Source organism: Pleurodeles waltl, chromosome 4_2 (assembly GCF_031143425.1).
Source record: "Pleurodeles waltl isolate 20211129_DDA chromosome 4_2, aPleWal1.hap1.20221129, whole genome shotgun sequence".
Lineage (NCBI taxonomy): Eukaryota > Metazoa > Chordata > Amphibia > Caudata > Salamandridae > Pleurodeles > Pleurodeles waltl.
Window position 1 is genome coordinate 532752734 of NC_090443.1, and position 21770 is coordinate 532774503.

Here is a 21770-nt window from a genome sequence, read left to right on the forward strand (position 1 = left end):
ATTGCCTTCTAAGTTAAGCCTGACTGCTCAGTGCCAAGCTACCAGAGGGTGGGCACAGGATAGTTTGGATTGTGTGTGACTTACCATGACTAGAGTGAGGGTCCTTGCTGGGACAGGGTGTAACCTGACTGCCAACCAATGACCCCATTTCTAACAGCCGGAGACCACCCTTTTTCTAAAAGCAGCTCAGAATCATCAGTGGATCCATCCATGGATTTGTCTGAGATTTTGTTTCTTAAAAAAATGCTTTTTAGCCCTTCCAGACCCTACCCTGGCCCCTTTTATTTTATTTTTTATCTTTTTTGTGGGACTCCCAAGATGGTTGTTAACACTTCTTTGTTGAAGTACTGGCAGCCAATCAGATATCAGTATGGGCGCCTTAGCATCCACCGAGATATCTATATTTTTTAAACTTTAATATCTCAAAAACATCTGAACAGATGTACACCAAATCACAAATCACTCTCTTTGGACGAAGAGCTAGCTTTCTGCCAAATTTGGTGTAATTCCATCCAGTGGTTCATGTTGTGGTGTTTAAAATCCCTTTGGAGAAATGAATGAGGAAAATGCATTTTGGGACACTCCTTCTTCTCTGCCCCCGTTTGACAGATCTCCCTGAAACGTTTAAGACAGCAGACAAATTGAGCAGAATATATGTTTTAAAAATGTCATGAAGATTCGTCAAGCAGCACTAAAGTTATTGGCAGAACAAAAAACTCTCAGTCTATAGAGATTAGGTCATTAATATAACTACCTACTGACGACTGCCTGTAGGTTTTACACATATGCTTAAATTGAAGTTGCACAAATGATTCCTCTGAATGTAATCTTGATTACTGTATTTGCCCATCTGGGCAAATAGATCGTTATACACTGAATTACCACAATATAACTTTTGCTGCAAATTGCTATTTCTTGTATCTCGCCTCAACTATATTTGATGTATATATTCATATACTTATGTAGTCTTATGCAATATTACTGCATTTGTAATGCATTGCATTGCATATTTCAATCTGATTATATATGTTATTTATCCACTCTAAAATGGTGCCAATTGTTTGGGATTATGTTGAGTCTTTCTTCGCTGTTTATTTTATGTACATACACAGTGTTCAAAGTTATGTCATCAAGTCTGTGGTGACGGCTGAAACACCTCTGTTTTTCTGAGTAAACACCTGACACCTGCAGTCCAAGTGAGCGTGGTCATTCCAGTTGAGAGTTTATTTATATATTTGTGTTTATGTAAGTATTTATTCATGCACAGTTTTATAAATTATTTATATAATTTTTAATTTACATTATATTAAAGTTATATGTTAAAATATTTAAGATTTACTATTTTAAACTAGTTATATTAAAATGCATCATTTTTGTACGTTTTTTAATGATATTAGTGTAAAATGATAATTCCCCTCCCCCCAACAATATTTTTGTACTTACCATTATAAGTATAGGAAAATGATAGTTTTGGAAATGATATTTTTGACACAATATTTTTGTTCCAAAATATTGTTTGGTCCAATATTATGTCAGTGATTTGCCTTTTAAAGAGTCACTACATACTGCTGCATTGCAATAGTTTCAAATATAAAACTTTACTACTGAAAAAGGAATACCAAAGCAGATATGCAACCAAACTACTAGTAGAGTTTTGAGCTGTGACCGAATATGGCAGCACAAATAGAAAGAAATTCCTTTTTTGTATTGCCACACTTTAAGAGATGCCATATGAAAGCTGAATGGGTTGTTTTACCACAATGAAAGAAATTTACAGTTGGTGTTCAAAAGTGGGTCAGGTGAAGCAACAGCATATGATGTTTCAGTTACCCTAAGTAATGGTGCACAATACCACTATTTTAAGATATTGATAAGTCTGGTAACATTTTAGGACAAATATTCAGTTTCACATTAGTTATGCGATAGTGGCCTTCACAGAATATTCCTCTGGTACACCTTGTGTCCACTGCAACCCACTCTAAGGTTTTGTTTTCAATAAGGATGATGTAATTAGCCAGTGAAGGTTGGCTATATAATGGTATTGTGCTGCATCGTCTGGGCACCAAGGGCCTGATGAAGAGTTTGGCGGACAGAAGGACCTGTCTGTCGAACTTCTGACCAGGAGGCTGCCGCCATACTGACTACCTCCATGCCAGGCCCATTACGACTTTCTCCCTGGACTGATGGGTGGAAATCAAGGATTCTGTCCATCAGCCCAGCGGGAAAGTGGGGCAGCATTGTCATTGGATCATAATTGCGCCAGCTGCAATGTTGCCGCCTGCAGGGTGCACCAGCATCCTCGCAATGCTCACTGTCTGCACAGCAGACGGTGAGCTTTGTGAGGTTGCTGGGCAGGGGGACACTGGCACTGCCCATGCCAAGTGCATGGGCAGTACAGGGACCCCCCTGTGGACCCAGCACCTGTTCTCCACCAGCCTTTTCATGGAGGTGAAACTGCAATGAAAAGGCTGACAGAGAACCAGGCCGTAATCAGGAGGGCGGCGTTGACTTCAGCGCCACCCTGGCTGATCACAACCTCCACCACCATCACCCTGTCGAGATCGAAGATCCTGGCAGAGATGGTAGTAGGTTGGCGAGTCTGCCAGCCAACCTCGTATTGTGGCTGTCCGACTGCCACAACTGCGGCCGTCTGACAGCCACCACAAGTAATCAGGCTATTAGTTTTAGAAAATATAAATTTATGTGAAATGATTTTTATAGACTCTGAAATAGAAATGAATACGAATAGGTAATGTAGTGCTTTTGTATAATGTAAGGTGCAGCACATTTTTACTCACTCTGCTGTACTTTGAGTTAGTTGCCTTGCTGTGGTGGTGCACTGAACAGGAACTGAGGAAAAAGAAGAAATTTACTACAGTGTGAGCTTGGCTGAAAAACATCAACTTTCATCAAAGCGTTTAAGAGTGCAATGCCACAAATTTGGTGAAAATTTCACATTTGAAGTGCTAGAAGTACTTTACAGAGTACCACGGAACAACCAATACTTTGCCATTGAAAGACGAAATATTTTCCAAGCTCATTCTCATCCTATCTATTATTTGTTGCTCACGTTTCCTGAATATTGACAGTTTCCAATTCTTCAAGAAGAGGATGCTTTCACACACATGTATTCCATTCCCCCATTTTTCAAAAACTGTCCTGAACATGCTAGTGCTGCAGTAAATTTTAGATGTCAGCCCAGAATATGAAAGTTGCTGTTGAAGAATTGTTGCCAAGTCCCACTTTTGAGACCACAAATAGTTTTACAGCTTCAACAAAGTTTCACCTAAAAACAAACGTAAATATTATTTGTGATATATTACAGTTGCATTTCAGAGCTTCATGGCCAAATGCATCACTATGCGCTGCTCTACTTAGATACTTTTCAGAGAGACCTGAATTAGCAATAATAGTAGTTAAAAGGCAGATGTGAAGATCTTAACAGTGACACACTGCGCGGCTCAGTGTTACCTTCGGGTAGTTGAGGAGGGCTTGTGGGTGGAATGACAATGCTGGCTGAGGTAAAAATGAAAGATCCAGTCCAGGCACCATAACTCCGGGTTGTTACTCCATTGCGTGTGGATTCCTGGTAGCTGCTTTGTCCCGGCCGCTTCTCCATTCTCACTCTGCCCCCAGCATTGCTGACTTTCCCCTCATTGATTGCGGCTCTGCAGATGGAAGAGTCCTGATGGAAAAGCAGCATTGGTTATGAAATGTGACATTTCACATTTATTTCCTCCTTCATGCTGCCAATCTTTGTTTAATGTGCCATATTTCCTGCAAGATGCAAAAAAAAAAAAGAAAAATCAACACATCAGATGGATGTGGACAACAAAATAAACTTACGTCTGTGTAGACATCAGTCCCCCAAACTGTGACTTCTTGTTTTAGGCATCCTTCTGGACAAGTAACTCTAGAAGAGAAGACAGAAATACCAGTGAGCGTTGTATATTCGCACCATATGCCAGATTCAATCAACATAATACTTCAGGATTTATTTACGAAGCAAAAGTGGCACAATCCCCCACCGGACTGTCATTTTTTTAATGCTCTAATGGCGCAGGGTGCCAGCCCATATTTTCAAGGCCACTCAAAGCCACCTTGCGTGGGTTTTCATCGCCTTGTAAATATGGACCCCTTTCATGCATAACACTGTTTGAAAAGGGCATTCCATGGGTGTTGCTGTGGGTTAGCACGCAACACCCCTGGAACCCAATGCATTTCCAGGTTTACAATTCTGGGAATACGTCAGATTCCTACGCTATCTCAGAGGTGGCATTAAAGTTGCGCAACGGAGAGAAATAACATTACTTTTCCCTTTTTTTCCTCTTTCTATGTGTGCTGCATTGTGCGACACACTTAGAAAGATGAAAATGCCATTAGTGATTGTTTATGTGTAGGAAGGCATCCCTCCCCGCACACAAACAATCATCCCTGCAATGCAGACACCCTTGCATCATGGTGCAAGGGTGCCTGCACTGGTGCTAGGCAGCAATTTATGTGGCAGAACTGGGGACAAGAACAGAAATGCACCGTATCTTATAGCTATGGCACATTCCTGCCCTATTGTTTTGATGCAGGGCGGTACTGCAAAAAGGCTTGCGGTGCCGCCCTGCGCCAAAACTAAGTAAATAAGCTCCTTTGTCTCTTAAAGTAGCACCTATTCGGCTGTTATCCTACCTTTCTGCTTGTACCTTGAATTCAGCTTTTGAGCAAACATATACTACTGCTGTTTTTGAATAGTTTCCTACAGGGAATCAATCTTCAGAGCCATGATTTGCAGGCCACAGCAACTGCACTGGTGGTGACCAGAACTCTAATGGGGATATTTACCTGTGTGGGATTCCCAAAGGAGATAGTGTCTGACAGAGGCACTAACTTCATGTCTGCATACATGAAGTCTATGTGGGATGCGTGTGGTGTAACCTACAAGTTCACCACACTCTATCACCCCCAATTTAATGGTCTTGTGGAGAGATTCAACAAGACTTTGAAAGGCATGATCACTGGCCTCCCTGAGGCCCTGAGGTGTAAGTGGGATGTCCTCTTACCATGCCTTCTCTTTGCTTGCAGAGAGGTACCCCAGAAGGGGGTGGGGTTCAGTCCCTTTGAGCTTCTCTATGGGTACCCTGTCAGGGGACCCTTAAGCATTGTCAAAGAGGGGTTGGAGAAATCTCCAAAAGCACCCCTTCAGGATGTGGTCAGCTACATGCTGGCCTTCCGCAACCAGATGCACCGCTTTTGGAAAACGGCCAAAAATAACCTTGAAGCCAGTCAAGAGGTAATGAAACACTGGTATGACTAGAAGGCCACCCTGTTAGAGTTTCAGTCTGGAGACATAGTTTGGGTATTGGAGCCAGTAGAGCCTAGAGCTCTCCAGGACCACTGGTCTGGCCCATTTGAAGTGAAGGAGCGTAAAGGTGAGGCCACTTACCTAGTGGTGCCAGCCCATATTTTCAAGGCCACTCAAAGCCACCTTGCGTGGGTTTTCATGGTCTTGTAAATATGGACCCCTTTCATGCACAGCACTGTGTGAAAAGGGAGTTCCATGGGTGTTGCTGTGGGTTAGCACGCAGCACCCCTGGAATCCAATGCATTTCCAGGTTTACAAGTCTGGGAATACGTCAGATTCCTATGCTATCTCATGTACCGCTTTTGGAAAATGGCCAAAAGTAACCTTGAAGCCAGTCAAGAGGTAATGAAACGCTGGTATGAGCAGAAGGCCACCCTGGTAGAGTTTCAGCCTGGAGACAAAGTGTGGGTAATAGAGCAGTAGAGCCTAGAGCTCTCCAGGACCACTGGTCTGGCCCAGACCTCCAATACCCTAGGAACCCCCTAAGGGTGCTCCATGTCAACCGACTGAAGCCTCACTTTGAGAGGACCGAAGTCAACATGCTTCTGGTGACTGATGAGGGTATGAAGGAGGAGAGTGAACCTCTCCCCGACCTCCTCGCTGCCAAGGAAGGTGATGGGTCAGTGGAGGGTGTCATTCTCTCTGACTCCTGACCCTAGACCAGAGAGGGGCTGCTACCAGTTACTGGAACAGTACTCCTCACAGTTTTCACTCACCCCTGAACTCACACACTGGTGTGTCTGTGATATTGACATGGGAGACAGTCCCCCTGTAAAGAACAAAGGGGCATATTTATACTCTGTTTGCGCCGAATGGGCGTCAAAATATTTGACGCACAATCAGTGCAAACCCTGCCCCATATTTATACTTTGACGTCCGACCCCGCGGGCGTCAAAATTCCACCATGTGCGTCATTTTTTGGAAGGGGGAACCAGCCTTGCGTTAATTATATGCAAGGTAGGCGTTCCCTTCCAAAAAATGACTTTAAGGCCTGTGCCCCTTATTTATACTCTGACGTCATTTTGATGCACAGGAGGGGGCAGGCCTTAAAAAACGGCGCACAGCCTGATGGGTGCTGTTTTTTAACGCCTGGGTCAGGGCAGGCGTTAAGGGACCTGTGGGCTCGGAAGGAGCCCAGAGGTGTCCTCCACTGCCCCCAGGAACACCCCCTGCCACCCTTGCCCACCCCAGGAGGATACCCAAGGATGGAGGGACCCATCCCAGGGAAGGAAAGGTAAGTTCGGGTAAGTATTTTTTTCCGACTTTTTTTGTGGCATAGGGGGGCCTGATTTTGGCCCCCCTACATGCCACTATGCCCAATGACCATGCCGAGGGGACATAAGTCCCCTGGGCATGGCCATTGGGCAAGGGGGCATGACTCCTGTCTTTGCTAAGACAGGAGTCATGTCAATGGAGGTTGGGCGTAAAAAAAAATGGCGCAAATCCGGTTTGAGGCCTGAATTTTGCCTCAGACCTGACTTGCACCGTTTTTTGACGCACAACACCCATTTTCCCATACACCGACGCTGCCTGGTGTGAGTCATTTTTTTTTACGCACACCAGTCCGCAGCGCCGGCTAACGTCATTCCATTAATAAGGCGCCCGCATGGCGCGTTGGAATGGCGTTAGCCGGCGGTAACATTTTTGACGCACATCTGCGTTGGCGCAGTTGTGCGTCAAAAAGTATAAATATGGGCCAAAATGTACAGGTTGTCAGACTAGGTGAAGGCCAGCATCAAGGAGGAAGTCTCCAATATGTTGGCTCTAGGGGTTATTGAGAAGTCTATTAGTCCCTGGGCCAGCTCTGTGGTGCTGGTACCCACGGCTGCTGCACCCGGTGCCAAGCCAAAACTGTGGTTCTGCGTGGACTACTGGGGTCTCAATTCAGTCACATGGACTGATGCTCACCCCATCCCCTGAGCTGATGAGTTTGTAGACAGACTCGGCGCTGCCAAATTCCTCAGTACTTTTGACTTCATATCAGGGTGCTGGCAGATCACCTTGAATGAGGGGGCTAAAGAGATATAGGCATTTTGCACACCTGAGGGCCATTACCAATTCCAGGTGATGCCCTTTTGGTTTAAAAATGCCCCCGCTACCTTCCAACGGTTTGTTAACGGGGTCCTAGCTGGCAAGGATGCCTTCTGCGCAGCCTACCTGGACGACATTGCTGTCTACAGTGACAGCTGGGAGGAACGCCTGCACCACCTGAAGGAGGTGCTTCAGGCTCTGCAACAGGCAGGCCTGACCATCAAGGCCAGTAAGTGCCAGATTGTGCAGGGTTCTGTGGTGTACTTGGGACACCTAGTAGGTGGTGGCAAGGTGCAGCCCCTCCAGGCCAAGATTGAAACTATCTAGGCCTGGCAACCACCTAGAATCCAAACAGAGGAGAGAGTTTTCTTAGGCCTCACTGGATATTACCGCAGATTTGTCAAGGGCTATGGAACCATGGTGACACCCTTGACAGAACTCACATCCAAAAAGCAACCTAGTTTGTTGAATTGGACAAAGGCTTGTGAGAAAGCCTTTGACTCCCTGAAGGAAGCCATGTGCACAGCCCCCGTGCTCAAGGCTCCTGACTACTCCAAGGAATTTATTGTGCAGACAGACGCTTCAGAGCATGGCATATGGGCGGTCCTAGCACAGCTAAATGAGAAGGGCCTAGACCAACCAGTAGTCTTTATTAGCAGCAGACTATTACCACGGAAACAGAGGTGGAGTGCTATTGAAAGAGAAGCATTTGCTGTGGTCTGGGCACTGAAGAAGCTGAGACCATACCTGTTTGGGACTCACTTCCGGGTTCAGACAGACCACTGGCCCCTCAGACGGCTCATGCAGATGAGGTATGAGAATCCTAAACTCTTGAGGTGGTCCATTTCCCTACAGGGGGTGGACTTTATGGTGGAGCATCGCCCAGAGATTGACAATGCCAATGCTGATGGTCTCGCCAGATACTTCCGCCTTAGCGATGAGAACTCCCAGGAGGTTGGGTAGCTCTCTCCACTTTCAGCTGGGGGGGACACATGTTAGACCTGACAGCCTTAGGGTGGTCACCCCTAACTTTTTGCCTGCCTCCCTCCACTTTTGAGATACTGTTTTTGCTGCTTTTTAGACTCTGCGCACTTTACCACTGCTAGCCAGTGCTAAAGCGCATATGCTCTCTCCCTTTAAACATGGTAACATTGGATCACACCCAATTGGGCTATTTAATTTACTTATAAGTCCCTAGTAGAGTGCACTCTATTTGCCCAGGGCCTGTAGATTAAAAGCTACTAGTGGGCCTGCAGCACTGATTGTGCCACCCACTTCAGTAGCCCGTTAACCTTGTCTTAGGCCTGCCATTGCAAGGCCTGTGTGTGCAGTTTCACTGCCAATTCGACTTGGCACTTGAAAATACTTGCCAAGCCTAAAACTCCCCTGTTTCTACATATAAGTCACCTCTAAGGTGTGCCCTAGGTAACCCCTAAGGCAAGGTGCTGTGTAGGTAAAAGGCAGGACATTTACCTGTGTAGTTTACATGTCCTGCTAGTGTAAAACTCCTAAATTAGTTTTTGCACTACTGTGAGGCCTGCTCCCTTCATAGGCTAACATTGGGACTGCCCTCACACACTGTTTGAGTAGTAGCTGCTGATCTGAAAGGAGTAGGAAGGTCATATTTAGTGTGGCCAGAATGTTAATACAAAATCCTGCGGACTGGTGAAGTTGGATTTAATATTAGTATTTTAGAAATGCCACTTTTAGAAAGTGAGCATTACTTTGGACTTAAGTCTTTCTGTGCCTTACAATCCACGTCTGGCTGGGTTTAGTTGACAGCTCCTTGCGCATTCACTCAGACACACTCCAAAGACAGGATACTCAGCCTCACTTGCATACATCGGCATTTTGAATGGGTCTTCCTGGGCTGGGAGGGTGGAGGGCCTGCTCTCACACAAAGGACTGCCACAACCCCTACTGGGACCCTGGCAGACAGGGTGTAGGAAGTTGGCTCTGTATGTGCTATTTCAAAGTAAGGAATAGCATGCACAGAGTCCAAGGGTTCCCCTTAGAGGTAAAATAGTGGTAAAAATAGATAATACTAATGCTCTATTTTGTGGTAGTGTGGTCGAGCAGTAGGCTTATCCAAGGAGTAGTGTTAAGCATTTGTTGTACATACACATAGACAATAAATGAGGTACACACACTCAGAGACAAATCCAGCCAATAGGTTTTTATATAGAAAAATATCTTTTCTTAGTTTATTTTAAGAACCACAGGTTCAAATTTAACATGTAATATCTTGTTTGAAAGGTATTGCAGGTAAGTACATTAGGAACTTTGAATCATTTCAATTGCATGTATACTTTTCAAGTTATTCACAAATAGCTACTTTAAAAGTGGACACAGTGCAATTTTCACAGTTCCTGGGGGAGGTAAGTTTTTGTTAGTTTTACCAGGTAAGTAAGACACTTACAGGGTTCAGTTCTTGGTCCAAGGTAGCCCACCGTTGGGGGTTCAGAGCAACCCCAAAGTCACCACACCAGCAGCTCAGGGCCGGTCAGGTGCAGAGTTCAAAGTGGTGCCCAAAACGCATAGGCTAGAATGGAGAGAAGGGGGTGCCCCGGTTCCGGTCTGCTTGCAGGTAGGTACCCGCGTCTTCGGAGGGCAGACCAGGGGGGTTTTGTAGGGCACCGGGGGGGACACAAGCCCACACAGAAATTTCACCCTCAGCAGCGCGGGGGCGGCCGGGTGCAGTGTAGAAACAAGCGTCGGGTTTGCAATGTTAGTCTATGAGAGATCAAGGGATCTCTTCAGCGCTGCAGGCAGGCAAGGGGGGGCTTCCTCGGGGAAACCTCCACTTGGGCAAGGGAGAGGGACTCCTGGGGGTCACTTCTCCAGTGAAAGTCCGGTCCTTCAGGTCCTGGGGGCTGCGGGTGCAGGGTCTTTTCCAGGCGTCGGGACTTAGGTTTCAGAGAGTCGCGGTCAGGGGAAGCCTCGGGATTCCCTCTGCAGGCGGCGCTGTGGGGGCTCAGGGGGGACAGGTTTTGGTACTCACAGTCGTAGAGTAGTCCGGGGGTCCTCCCTGAGGTGTTGGTTCTCCACCAGCCGAGTCGGGGTCGCCGGGTGCAGTGTTGCAAGTCTCACGCTTCTTGCGGGGAGATTGCAGGGTCTTTAAAGCTGCTCCTTGAAACAAAGTTGCAGTCTTTTTGGAGCAGGTCCGCTGTCCTCAGGAGTTTCTTGTCTTTTTCGAAGCAGGGCAGTCCTCAGAGGAGTCAGAGGTCGCTGGTCCCTTGGAAAGCGTCGCTGGAGCAGAGTTCTTTGGAAGGCAGGAGACAGGCCGGTGAGTTTCTGGAGCCAAGGCAGTTGTCGTCTTCTGGTCTTCCTCTGCAGGGGTTTTCAGCTAGGCAGTCCTTCTTCTTGTAGTTTGCAGGAATCTAGTTTCTAGGTTCAGGGAGAGCCCTTAAATACTAAATTTAAGGGCGTGTTTTAGGTTTGGGGGGTTAGTAGCCAATGGCTACTAGCCCTGAGGGTGGGTACACCCTCTTTGTGCCTCCTCCCAAGGGGAGGGGGTCACAATCCTAACCCTATTGGGGGAATCCTCCATCTGCAAGATGGAGGATTTCTAAAAGTTAGAGTCACTTCAGCTCAGGACACCTTAGGGGCTGTCCTGACTGGCCAGTGACTCCTCCTTGTTGCTTTCTTTGTTCCCTCCAGCCTTGCCGCCAAAAGTGGGGGCCGTGGCCGGAGGGGGCGGGCAACTCCACTAAGCTGGAGTGCCCTGCTGGGCTGTGACAAAGGGGGGAGCCTTTGAGGCTCACCGCCAGGTGTCACAGCTCCTGCCTGGGGAGGTGTTAGCATCTCCACCCAGTGCAGGCTTTGTTACTGGCCTCAGAGTGACAAAGGCACTCTCCCCATGGGGCCAGCAACATGTCTCTAGTGTGGCAGGCTGCTGGAACTAGTCAGCCTACACAGACAGTCGGTTAAGTTTCAGGGGGCACCTCTAAGGTGCCCTCTGGGGTGTATTTTGCAATAAAATGTACACTGGCATCAGTGTGCATTTATTGTGCTGAGAAGTTTGATACCAAACTTCCCAGTTTTCAGTGTAGCCATTATGGTGCTGTGGAGTTCGTGTAAAACAGACTCCCAGACCATATACTCTTATGGCTACCCTGCACTTACAATGTCTAAGGTTTTGCTTAGACACTGTATGGGCACAGTGCTCATGCACTGGTACCCTCACCTATGGTATAGTGCACTCTGCCTTAGGGCTGTAAGGCCTGCTAGAGGGGTGTCTTACCTATACTGCATAGGCAGTGAGAGGCTGGCATGGCACCCTGAGGGGAGTGCCATGTCGACTTACTCATTTTGTTCTCACTAGCACACACAAGCTGGTAAGCAGTGGGTCTGTGCTGAGTGAGGGGTCTCTAGGGTGGCATAATACATGCTGCAGCCCTTAGAGACCTTCCCTGGCATCAGGGCCCTTGGTACCAGAGGTACCAGTTACAAGGGGCTTATCTGGATGCCAGGGTGTGCCAATTGTGGAAACAATGGTACATTTTAGGTGAAAGAACACTGGTGCTGGGGCCTGGTTAGCAGGTTCCCAGCACACTTCTCAGTCAAGTCAGCATCAGTATCAGGCAAAAAGTGGGGGGTAACTGCAACAGGGAGCCATTTCTTTACACAAGCCCCCCCCAGCCCACAGGCCAGGAGACTCAGCCAAAGCTGGAAGAGTCTTCCTAGTCTGTCAGGCGAGGAAGAGTAGAGGAAATAGGCTGGTTTGTTGCAGGGCCTACTCTGCCTTACATCCTCCTGTTCAGGTCATTCCCTCTGGGGAACTGACCCACTTCCACAGTGATAGGACCTAGTCTGAACTGCCTCTTGTCTGTGCTTTTTATGTCTTTACCCATTCTCTCTATTTTGAGGTCAGAGGTATCCACCTCTGCTAATCTTATCTTAGCCAGGGTCACCCCTAGCTTACCCAAAGAGGTTACCCAGAGCTGGAGTAACCCCACCATGACCAACAGGGTCAGGGGGCCTAACTTGTTATTTGGCATGGGGTCAGACCACCATGCCAAGGATAGTGCAGCCATAAAGGCTAACACCCAGCAGAGGCCACTGACAGCTGTCAGTGCCCAGAACCACACCTTTAGCTCTTCACCTACAAGGGAAGGGGCTAAGTTACAGGCTTCTTTGGGTTCAGGGTGCCTGTCTGCTGTATTAGAGTGGGGGGTTACCACATCTTGTAGTAAACACCCTTCTTCCACTCTTTCTTCTGTTAGCTGAGGAGCCACCCTCTCAGGCTTAACAGTTGCCTGACTAGCCAGGACTTCTTGTGGGTCAGGTTGGATTTTATCAGAGCCACTTTTGGAGTTCTCCCCCACTGGAGCAGAATCTCCTTGGCTTGCTGGAACCTTGGCTAAAGGTTGTCCACCTTTCCTACTCTGTTTCCTTTTCTTTTTCTTCTGGGGCCTACTTGCATTTACTGCAGAGGTAGGCACTCCAGAATCCTTGGGAGAGGACTGGCCCTGGACCAGTTCTTCTCTTAGGGTCTGACTAACCTCTGGGTAGTCATTTCCAAGGAGACAATCAAGGGGGAGGTCTGTACTGACTACCACCCTTCTCCAGCTAAAAGTTCCACCCACTTCTATGGGCACAAGAGCCACAGGCCTATTAGTGACCCTGTCTGGGCTAACTCTTACTCTGGCCATCTCACCTGGGATGTACTGGTTTGAGAGCACCAGCCTGTCATGCACAATAGTGTGACTGGCACAAGTGTCTCTGAGGGCAGTGGCTGGGATTCCATTCACCTGTAGGTGGTGGAAGTGTCTACTTCCCTCTGGAATCTCCAACTCACCTGTTGGGCCCTTTTTCCAGTTGAAGGCTATGAAGACCTCCTCATCTGAGGAGTCATCCCCAATGGCTACACTGGTCACCCCTGGGATTTTGCTAGGGGGTTTGTTTTTGGGACAAGAAGTGTCCTTGGTGTGGTGCCCTGTCTGTTTACAGTTATGGCACCATGCCTTAGTGGCATCCCAGCTCTTACCCTGGTACCCACCTTTGTCTTGGGTTGTGTCTCTGGGCCCACCCACCTGGTCTGGTTTTTGGGGGCCTACAGGGGACACTTTTTCTTTGTTTCTAGTGTCACCCACTTTCTCCTGGCGAGGCTTTGTAACCCCTTTCTTTTGGTCACCCCCAGTGGAAGTTTTGGTTACCCTAGTCTTGACCCAGTGGTCTGCCTTCTTTCCCAATTCTTGGGGAGAAATTGGACCTAGGTCTACCAGATACTGATGCAACTTTTCATTGAAGCAGTTACTTAAAATGTGTTCTTTCATAAACAAATTATAAAGCCCAACATAGTCATACACTTCATTTCCAGTTACCCAACCATCCAGTGTTTTCACTGAGTAGTCAACATAATCAACCCAGGTCTGGCTCGAGGATTTTTGAGCCCCCCTGAATCTAATTCTATACTCCTCAGGGTACCCTTCATGAGGTCATAAGATTCTGCATCTTTTCCAGAGAGTGTGAGGAGTCTATCCCTACACTTTCCTGTGAACATTTCCCAAAGGAGAGCACCCCAGTGAGATTTGTTCACTTTTCTGGTTACACAAGCCCTCTCAAAAGCTGTGAACCATTTGGTGATGTCATCACCATCTTCATATTTTGTTACAATCCCTTTGGGGATTTTCAACATGTCAGGAGAATCTCTGACCCTATTTATGTTGCTGCCACCATTGATGGGTCCTAGGCCCATCTCTTGTCTTTCCCTTTCTATGGCTAGGATCTGTTTTTCCAAAGCCAATCTTGTGGCCATCCTGGCTAACTGGATGTCCTCTTCACAGGAGTTATCTTCAGTGATTTCAGAGAGGCTGGACCCTCCTGTGAGGGAGCCAGCATTTCTGACTACTATTTTTGGAGTCAGGGTTTGAGAGACCCTGTTCTCCCTAAATAGGACTGGTAGGGGGGAATTTTCCTCCAAGTCACTATCTTCATCCTCTGTGTTGCCACCCTCAGAGGGGTTGGCCTTTTCAAACTCTGCCAAAAGCTCCTGGAGCTGTATTTTGGTAGGTTTGGGGCCTATGGTTATTTTCTTTAGTTTACAGAGTGACCTTAGCTCTCTCATCTGTAGATGGAGGTAAGGTGTGGTGTCGAGTTCCACCACAGTCACATCTGTGCTAGACATTTTGCTTCTAAAAGTTGGAATACTTTTTAAGAATCTAAAACTGGTTCTAGAATCTAATTCAAACTTTTACAAACTTTTAAACTCTAAAAGAAATGCTAAACAGGATCTAACACAAGGCCCTAGCAGGTCTTTTTAAGAATTTAGAAAACTTTTCAAATTGCAAAAATCAATTTCTAATGACAATTTTGGAATTTGTCGTGTGATCAGGTATTGGCTGAGTAGTCCAGCAAATGCAAAGTCTTGTACCCCACCGCTGATCCACCAATGTAGGAAGTTGGCTCTGTATGTGCTATTTCAAAGTAAGGAATAGCATGCACAGAGTCCAAGGGTTCCCCTTAGAGGTAAAATAGTGGTAAAAATAGATAATACTAATGCTCTATTTTGTGGTAGTGTGGTCGAGCAGTAGGCTTATCCAAGGAGTAGTGTTAAGCATTTGTTGTACATACACATAGACAATAAATGAGGTACACACACTCAGAGACAAATCCAGCCAATAGGTTTTTATATAGAAAAATATCTTTTCTTAGTTTATTTTAAGAACCACAGGTTCAAATTTAACATGTAATATCTTGTTTGAAAGGTATTGCAGGTAAGTACATTAGGAACTTTGAATCATTTCAATTGCATGTATACTTTTCAAGTTATTCACAAATAGCTACTTTAAAAGTGGACACAGTGCAATTTTCACAGTTCCTGGGGGAGGTAAGTTTTTGTTAGTTTTACCAGGTAAGTAAGACACTTACAGGGTTCAGTTCTTGGTCCAAGGTAGCCCACCGTTGGGGGTTCAGAGCAACCCCAAAGTCACCACACCAGCAGCTCAGGGCCGGTCAGGTGCAGAGTTCAAAGTGGTGCCCAAAACGCATAGGCTAGAATGGAGAGAAGGGGGTGCCCCGGTTCCGGTCTGCTTGCAGGTAGGTACCCGCGTCTTCGGAGGGCAGACCAGGGGGGTTTTGTAGGGCACCGGGGGGGACACAAGCCCACACAGAAATTTCACCCTCAGCAGCGCGGGGGCGGCCGGGTGCAGTGTAGAAACAAGCGTCGGGTTTGCAATGTTAGTCTATGAGAGATCAAGGGATCTCTTCAGCGCTGCAGGCAGGCAAGGGGGGGCTTCCTCGGGGAAACCTCCACTTGGGCAAGGGAGAGGGACTCCTGGGGGTCACTTCTCCAGTGAAAGTCCGGTCCTTCAGGTCCTGGGGGCTGCGGGTGCAGGGTCTTTTCCAGGCGTCGGGACTTAGGTTTCAGAGAGTCGCGGTCAGGGGAAGCCTCGGGATTCCCTCTGCAGGCGGCGCTGTGGGGGCTCAGGGGGGACAGGTTTTGGTACTCACAGTCGTAGAGTAGTCCGGGGGTCCTCCCTGAGGTGTTGGTTCTCCACCAGCCGAGTCGGGGTCGCCGGGTGCAGTGTTGCAAGTCTCACGCTTCTTGCGGGGAGATTGCAGGGTCTTTAAAGCTGCTCCTTGAAACAAAGTTGCAGTCTTTTTGGAGCAGGTCCGCTGTCCTCAGGAGTTTCTTGTCTTTTTCGAAGCAGGGCAGTCCTCAGAGGAGTCAGAGGTCGCTGGTCCCTTGGAAAGCGTCGCTGGAGCAGAGTTCTTTGGAAGGCAGGAGACAGGCCGGTGAGTTTCTGGAGCCAAGGCAGTTGTCGTCTTCTGGTCTTCCTCTGCAGGGGTTTTCAGCTAGGCAGTCCTTCTTCTTGTAGTTTGCAGGAATCTAGTTTCTAGGTTCAGGGAGAGCCCTTAAATACTAAATTTAAGGGCGTGTTTTAGGTTTGGGGGGTTAGTAGCCAATGGCTACTAGCCCTGAGGGTGGGTACACCCTCTTTGTGCCTCCTCCCAAGGGGAGGGGGTCACAATCCTAACCCTATTGGGGGAATCCTCCATCTGCAAGATGGAGGATTTCTAAAAGTTAGAGTCACTTCAGCTCAGGACACCTTAGGGGCTGTCCTGACTGGCCAGTGACTCCTCCTTGTTGCTTTCTTTGTTCCCTCCAGCCTTGCCGCCAAAAGTGGGGGCCGTGGCCGGAGGGGGCGGGCAACTCCACTAAGCTGGAGTGCCCTGCTGGGCTGTGACAAAGGGGGGAGCCTTTGAGGCTCACCGCCAGGTGTCACAGCTCCTGCCTGGGGGAGGTGTTAGCATCTCCACCCAGTGCAGGCTTTGTTACTGGCCTCAGAGTGACAAAGGCACTCTCCCCATGGGGCCAGCAACATGTCTCTAGTGTGGCAGGCTGCTGGAACTAGTCAGCCTACACAGACAGTCGGTTAAGTTTCAGGGGGCACCTCTAAGGTGCCCTCTGGGGTGTATTTTGCAATAAAATGTACACTGGCATCAGTGTGCATTTATTGTGCTGAGAAGTTTGATACCAAACTTCCCAGTTTTCAGTGTAGCCATTATGGTGCTGTGGAGTTCGTGTAAAACAGACTCCCAGACCATATACTCTTATGGCTACCCTGCACTTACAATGTCTAAGGTTTTGCTTAGACACTGTAGGGGCACAGTGCTCATGCACTGGTACCCTCACCTATGGTATAGTGCACTCTGCCTTAGGGCTGTAAGGCCTGCTAGAGGGGTGTCTTACCTATACTGCATAGGCAGTGAGAGGCTGGCATGGCACCCTGAGGGGAGTGCCATGTCGACTTACTCATTTTGTTCTCACTAGCACACACAAGCTGGTAAGCAGTGGGTCTGTGCTGAGTGAGGGGTCTCTAGGGTGGCATAATACATGCTGCAGCCCTTAGAGACCTTCCCTGGCATCAGGGCCCTTGGTACCAGAGGTACCAGTTACAAGGGGCTTATCTGGATGCCAGGGTGTGCCAATTGTGGAAACAATGGTACATTTTAGGTGAAAGAACACTGGTGCTGGGGCCTGGTTAGCAGGGTCCCAGCACACTTCTCAGTCAAGTCAGCATCAGTATCAGGCAAAAAGTGGGGGGTAACTGCAACAGGGAGCCATTTCTTTACACAGGGTTAAACTGAAAGGGGGCCTGGGTCACTTCCAAGCTACTCTTTGAAGTCTCTCCCACTTCAAAGGCACATTTGGGTATAAAAACAGGGCCTCTGCCCTACCACCTCAGACACTTCCTGGAGAAGAGACCTGAATCAGAACCTGCACCCTGACAAGAAGAACTGCCTGGCTGCCTAAAGGACTCACCTGACTGCTTTCTGAAGAGGACTGCTGTCTTGCTGTTGCCCTGCTGACTTGCTGCTCTTTTGCTTTGCTGCAGAAGTGCTCTCCAAGGACTTGGATAGAGCTTGTCTCCTGTTCCCTGAAGTCTCAGGATCAAAAAGACCTCTCTCCTGCAGCTGAAATCCCCCTGAGGCAAATATTTGCAGCAGTGCCTGCCAGGAACGATGCACAGCCTGCTCGCAGTTCACAATTCACCACACGCCGAGTCTGGAATGACGCAGCCCGACTTTGCGACAGAAGATCGATGCAGTGCCAGCGACGCGACCGGAACTTCGACGCACGGCCCTACTGGATTGACGCAAGCCGACTCAGAACGATGCCGCCTGACTTCCTGAGGGGAATCGACACAGCGTCTGCCGTCCGGAAGAAAATTCCACGCATCGCCTACCGGAATCACAGCAGCCCCTGTGAATTCGCTCTGCAAGCCCAGGATTCCATGCATCGTCCCCGGAGCGTCTGAAAACCCCACAACCCGAAGAGGATCCAAGTCCACATGCCGGAAATCGACGCACCGTCTTCCCCACGTGGAAAAAGGACGGCGCAAGTTCATTTGCGGAGGGGCGAAACCGACGCACACCCATCGTTTTCTATGCATCTCCTCCTCTGCGGTCCCTTGCGAGGATTTTCAACGCAAACCAAGTACTTTGCCCTGCAAGAGACACTTCGGCCCATATTTATACTTTTTTAGCACTGCATTTGCGCAGCTTTTTGACGCAGAAGCGGCGCAAACTTACAAAACACAATTGTATTTTGTAAGTTTGCACCGCGTTCGTATAAAAAAATGACACAAATACGGCGCTAAAAAAGTATAAATATGGGCCTTGTTGTTTCTAGGAGAACTTAAGACACTTTTTATTGCTTTTACAGTAATATTTCAACTCTAAGACATTTGACATCACTTTCAGTGATATCCCGGCCTTTGCTTATTTCATCTTTAATCGTTTTGACCTGCATTTATCCAGATTAATATTACATATTTTTCTAAACACTGTGTGGTGTGTTTTTGTGGTGTTATATTGTGGTATTGTATGATCTATTGCACAAATACTTCACACATTGCCTTCTAAGTTAAGCCTGACTGCTCAGTGCCAAGCTACCAGAGGGTTGGCACAGGATAGTTTGGATTGTGTGTGACTTACCATGACTAGAGTGAGGGTCCTTGCTTGGACAGGGTGTAACCTGACTGCCAACCAATGACCCCATTTCTAACAGCCGGAGACCACCCTTTTTCTAAAAGCAGCTCAGAATCATCAGTGGATCCATCCATGGATTTGTCTGAGATTTTGTTTCTTAAAAAAATGCTTTTTAGCCCTTCCAGACCCTACCCTGGCCCCTTTTATTTTATTTTTTATCTTTTTTGTGGGACTCCCAAGATGGTTGTTAACACTTCTTTGTTGAGGTACTGGCAGCCAAACAGATATCAGTATGGGCGCCTTAGCATCCACCGAGATATCTATATTTTTTAAACTTTAATATCTCAAAAACATCTGAACAGATGTACACCAAATCACAAATCACTCTCTTTGGATGAAGAGCTAGCTTTCTGCCAAATTTGGTGTAATTCCATACAGTGGGTCATGTTGTGGTGTTTAAAATCCCTTTGGAGAAATGAATGAGGAAAATGCATTTTGGGACACTCCTTCTTCTCTGCCCCCATTTGACAGATCTCCCTGAAACGTTTAAGACAGCAGACAAATTGGGCAGAATATATGTTTTAAAAATGTCATGAAGATTCGTCAAGCAGCACTAAAGTTATTGGCAGAACAAAAAACTCTCAGTCTATAGAGATTAGGTCATTAATATAACTACCTACTGACGACTGCCTGTAGGTTTTACACATATGCTTAAATTGAAGTTGCACAAATGATTCCTCTGAATGTAATCTTGAGTACTGTATTTGCCCATCTGGGCAAATAGATCTTTATACACTGAATTACCACAATATAACTTTTGCTGCAAATTGCTATTTCTTGTATCTCCCCTCAACTATATTTGATGTATATATTCATATATTTATGTAGTCTTATGCAATATTACTGCATTTGTAATGCATTGCATTGCATATTTCAATCTGATTATATATGTTATTTATCCACTCTAAAATGGTGCCAATTGTTTGGGATTATGTTGAGTCTTTCTTCGCTGTTTATTTTATGTACATACACAGTGTTCAAAGTTATGTGATCAAGGCCGTGGTGACGGCTGAAACACCTCTGTTTTTCTGAGTAAACACCTGACACCTGCAGTCCAAGTGAGCGTGGTCATTCCAGTTGAGAGTTTATTTATATATTTGTGTTTATGTAAGTATTTATTCATGCACAGTTTTATAAATTATTTATATATTTTTTTATTTACATTATATTAAAATTATATGTTAAAATATTTAAGATTTACTATTTTAAACTATTTATATTAAAATGCATCATTTTTGTATGTTTTTTAATGATATTAGTGTAAAATGATAATTCCCCTCCCCCCAACAATATTTTTGTACTTACCATTATAAGTATAGGAAAATGATAGTTTTGGAAATGATATTTTTGACACAATATTTTTGTTCCAAAATATTGTTTGGTCCAATATTATGTCAGTGATTTGCCTTTTAAAGGGTCACTACATACTGCTGCATTGCAATAGTTTCAAATATAAAACTTTACTACTGAAAAAGGAATACCAAAGCAGATATGCAACCAAACTACTAGTAGAGTTTTGAGCAGTGACCTAATATGGCAGCACAAATAGAAAGAAATTCCTTTTTTGTATTGCCACCCTTTAAGAGATGCCATATGAAAGCTGAATGGGTTGTTTTACCACAATGACAGAAATTTACAGTTGGTGTCCAAAAGTGGGTCAGGTGAAGCAACAGCATATGATGTTTCAGTTACCCTAAGTAATGGTGCACAATACCACTATTTTAAGATATTGATAAGTCTGGTAACATTTTAGGACAAATATTCAGTTTCACATTAGTTCTGCGATAGTGGCCTTCACAGAATATTCCTCTGGTACACCTTGTGTCCACTGCAACCCACTCTAAGGTTTTGTTTCCAATGAGGATGATGTAATTAGCCAGTGAAGGTTGGCTATATAATGGTATTGTACTGCATCGTCTGGGAACCAAGGGCCTGATGAAGAGTTTGGCGGACAGAAGGACCCGTCTGTCGAACTTCTGACCAGGAGGCTGCCGCCATACTGACTACCTCCACGCCAGGCCCATTACGACTTTCTCCCTGGACTGATGGGTGGAAATCAAGGATTCTGTCCGTCAGCCCAGCGGGAAAGTGGGGCAGCATTGTCATTGGATCGTAATTGCGCCAGCTGCAATGTTGCCGCCTGCAGGGTGCACCAGCATCCTCGCAATGCTCACTGTCTGCACAGCAGACGGTGAGCTTTGTGAGGTTGCTGGGCAGGGGGACACCGGCACTGCCCATGCCAAGTGCATGGGCAGTACAGGGACCCCCCTGTGGACCCAGCACCTGTTCTCCACCAGCCTTTTCATGGAGGTGAAACTGAAATGAAAAGGCTGACAGAGCACCAAGCTGTAATCAGGAGGGCGGCGTTGACTTCAGCGCCACCCTGGCTGATCACAACCTCCACCACCATCACCCTGTCGAGATTGAAGATCCTGGCAGAGATGGTAGTAGGTTGGCGAGTCTGCCAGCCAACCTCGTATTGTGGCTGTCCGACTGCCACAACTGTGGCGGTCTGACAGCCACCACAAGTAATCAGGCTATTAGTTTTAGAAAATATGAATTTATGTGAAATTATTTTTATAGACTCTGAAATAGAAATGAATACGAATAGGTAATGTAGTGCTTTTGTATAATGTAAGGTGCAGCACATTTTTACTCACTCTGCTGTACTTTGAGTTAGTTGCCTTGCTGTGGTGGTGCACTGAAGAGGAACTGAGGAAAAAGAAGAAATTGACTACAATGTGAGCTTGGCTGAAAAACATCAACTTTCATCAAAGCTTTTAAGAGTGCAATGCCACAAATTTGGTGAAAATTTCACATTTTAAGTGCTAGAAGTACTTTACAGAGTACCACGGAACAACCGATACTTTGACATTGAAAGACGAAA

General features: G+C 46.7%; 1 protein-coding gene across 4 annotated transcripts in view; it reads right to left on the bottom strand.

The window, feature by feature from the left end:
* LOC138293061 (uncharacterized) overlaps positions 1-21770 on the bottom strand; it is a 289136-nt gene that overhangs the window by 100146 nt on the left and 167220 nt on the right. For all 4 annotated transcript variants that reach the window (XM_069232058.1, XM_069232057.1, XM_069232059.1 and 1 more), the window contains 4 exons: positions 21544-21595; positions 3847-3913; positions 3472-3685; positions 2799-2850 (listed from right to left, as the gene is read on the bottom strand). In XM_069232058.1, the coding sequence (XP_069088159.1) occupies positions 2799-2850; positions 3472-3685; positions 3847-3913; positions 21544-21595 (385 nt within the window). The remainder of the gene's footprint in view (positions 1-2798; positions 2851-3471; positions 3686-3846; positions 3914-21543; positions 21596-21770) is intronic.